General features: G+C 42.1%; 1 protein-coding gene across 1 annotated transcript in view; it reads left to right on the forward strand.

Moving 5' to 3' along the window:
* mast2 (microtubule associated serine/threonine kinase 2) overlaps positions 1–3,345 on the forward strand; it is a 168,201-nt gene that overhangs the window by 137,313 nt on the left and 27,543 nt on the right. The window contains 1 exon segment of the mRNA XM_034880537.1: positions 961–1,062. Coding sequence (XP_034736428.1) covers positions 961–1,062 — 102 coding nt within the window.

The following is a 3,345-nucleotide window of genomic DNA, read 5'->3' on the forward strand; positions in this document are numbered from 1 at the left end:
TACTTTCATACTGCATATACACACACACACACACACACACACATTATAAATACAAACATAAATTCTTTCATACTGCAATAACACACACACACACACACACAGACACACACACACACACACATCATACAGACATTATATATACAAACATACATACTTTATTACTGCATTCACACATACACACACACACACACCCACAGTACACACATCATACAGACATTATACATACAGACATACTTTATTACTGCATTCACACACACACATACACACACACAGACACCCACAGTACACACATCCTACAGACATTAGACAAACATACATACTTTCTTGCTGCATTCACACACACAAACACACACACACACACATAAACACACACACACACACATTACCCCCCTGAGAGTGAAACATATTTTACAGTGGGTGGTTTGTAATTGTTACAGCTTCCACTTTATACACACCCACACACACACACACCCACACACACACACACACACACATTAACACACCCTTCACTTCCACCCCATTTCTTCCCGGGGATCAGTGTTTTGCTCCAGATGCGTTTCCAGTCAGTCACAGTGGGTTTCTGGGTAAATTGCTCCGTCTCCGCGCTGCCAGACATTTCACGCTGGATCTCAGGGAGCGAGGCGGAGGTCACTCTGATTTAGATTACCTCCCAGGTGTCGCTGTCCCCGTGTCCTCAAACTGTCCCGCTTTATTTGAGAAGGACAAATAACACACTGTAGGGGGACATTTGCTGCACAGCCTTCAAGGTCCAGGAAGATCTCATCCCGATGATGAAGTATCCGAAGTATGCCTCATCAAAAATACGTATTATTGAGATGGACAGAACCTCATTTTCCTGTTGAGTTAAAATCTCTCCCTGAAGAAACAATTGAAATTGAAGGTGACATGTTCTTTTTCATGCTGTGCTAACCTTGCTTCCTGTTGTCTTTGTGCGTCCAGGCTCACGAGCGCTCGGAGAGTGTGGAGGTCACCTTCGTCACGCAGCTCGTCAGGAAGCTGATGATCATCATCGCCCGGCCGGCGCGCCTGCTGGAGTGTCTGGTGAGAGGCTGATTGTGGTCACACCGTACATACACACAGCTAATCTGGAAGTGTGGAGTTGGCAAAGTGCTTTTGGGTGCAGTCATCCACTGCAGGCGTAATGTGGAAGTGATTGGTTAGTCCAGCATTGCAAAGTAAAGTCACAAAAAAAAAACTGTTTTTCTGGATTTTCTCCTTTTGTAAATTTTAAGGTTATTTTTTTACATCGCAAATGAGTTGTGAAAAACTACGGAGCAGATGAAAGCGTTTGTGCTTGTTACATACCTGAGGCCTCCTGTACACCAGGAAAGGCCAAGGGAACTTTATTAGGATGCATAGTATCCTGATCCATGAAATAACTGGCCTTTCATAATGAAAATGTGCCTGCCTCTATGGGAAGTTAACATAGGGGGTGTACGCTTATGCCCCCCGCATTTTAAAGAAGAACATTTCTTTATTTGTTTACAATACGTTATTCATTTACAAAGAAAATTGGTGTCCTTAACGGTTGGATTTTCCTATTTCTTTTTAATTAAGGCATTAAGATCAAATTCCAAAAGATGTTTTTTTTATTCTTCTTTTCAATCAACTTCACCATTTATTTAAGCCGCTTTATGTTTCAGAGTGATTAAATGAAATAGTAGCGTGTTCTTCTATATTCTACGTACTGATTGGATAGCAGCAAAGACAACGTCAGCAGTATTGACGTCAACAAGATATGTCGTACTGTATCGACAGGTGCAATACTCGATAAAATCAAGGCACCGCGCGATCTCTAACCTGTTAACATGGGAGCCGAAATATAAACGGACACGCCACGCAGGCAGTGTGCGGGAGCCCAAAGACAATCAATCAATCAATCAATCAATCAATCAATCAAAATGTATTTATATAGCACTTTACAACTACCAGCAGGTATCCAAAGTGCTTAACAAAATGAGTAAACACAACATACAACAGAAAGAGTAAACCCAGAAAACAGTAAAATCAGAAAAGGTCACAAATAAACAAAAAAAAAGAAATTGTCCCACCACTGCTATAAATTAAAAGCCAGACTGAACAGATATGTTTTGGGTTTGGATCTAAAAAGAGCGACATCGGTAACAGTGTGAATAACGGGGGGTCACCACGAGTGGCCGAATCAGTTTGTCACAATGGGTGCAGGAAGGCTGAACTTGTGTTGAATATAAAAAAGTCAAGCTACCAAAATACTGTAATATTACAATATCAGAATGACAACATCATTTATAACCGAATATACCCTCAGAGCCCAGAGGGATTGCAGAGAAATTCTAAATTTCTTGCAAATTTGTGACTTTAAAATCTCAGAATATTAGATTTTTGCACTTGTAAATTTGTGACTTAAATCCTGGAAAGGAGTGTTTTCGCTGCATATTCCCCCCCCTCATTTTCCAGCTTTGTAATTTAAATATCTTGACACATAATTGCCCTAATACGCAGTCTTACACGGGGGGCACACACACAAACCATGAAAATAAGTCTTCTGTCCGGCATGCGTGTTGCTTTAAGTACGTGTCATATTAACGTAGTGTTGTAATCAGCCTCTGAGACTGGTTTTGCATTTTAATCACACAGCTGCACGGTGCTGTAGATCAGATTGAAACACATTACAGAGTACTGGCTGGAATAGCTGTTTCATATCGTACAGCTCGACTCCACGCGTGGTTAATAAACAGTTTGGAGCTTCCTGCTCCACCCGGTATGGAGTCATTCAACCACAGGACTTCATTTAAGGACTTCCTCTTGGGAATATTAAACGGGCCTAAAGACACACACTCATCACCCCCTCTCAGCTGGAGCTGCATGGTTTGATCAATGCTTGGACCTGACCAGGTCACCAGGGAAAAAGCCTTCTCTTATATCGCTCCATGGTCTTGGAATAACGTGCTCCATCTAAATAATCTAGTCCCATTAAATGAATTTAAGGCCACGTTAAAATGCCATGTGACTCAAAAATGCACCTGCCCCATGTGACCTGTTCCCGTTCCTCTATGCCTGACTGTGTCTCGGCTGTATTTCGGTTTATATTGTAACCGGTGTGCCGTCTCGGCCAGGCCTCCCTCGGAAAAGAGATTTCAATCTCAAGGGGACTTCCTGGTTAAATAAAAAATAAATAAAAAAATGAATAGCGGAGGTGCTTTGTCTGTCCTCCACACAGAGCGCCTTCTCCATCAGTTTGGGTGGAGATTGTAGCACAGCCGGGGTCAAAAAGGACGGAGAAAGTCAAGAGGGGGAGAATAGATAAAGACAAGAGAGAAAGAAAACGAGTTGAGAAGACGGAGG

This window comes from Etheostoma cragini, chromosome 9 (genome assembly GCF_013103735.1).
Source record: "Etheostoma cragini isolate CJK2018 chromosome 9, CSU_Ecrag_1.0, whole genome shotgun sequence".
Taxonomy (NCBI): domain Eukaryota; kingdom Metazoa; phylum Chordata; class Actinopteri; order Perciformes; family Percidae; genus Etheostoma; species Etheostoma cragini.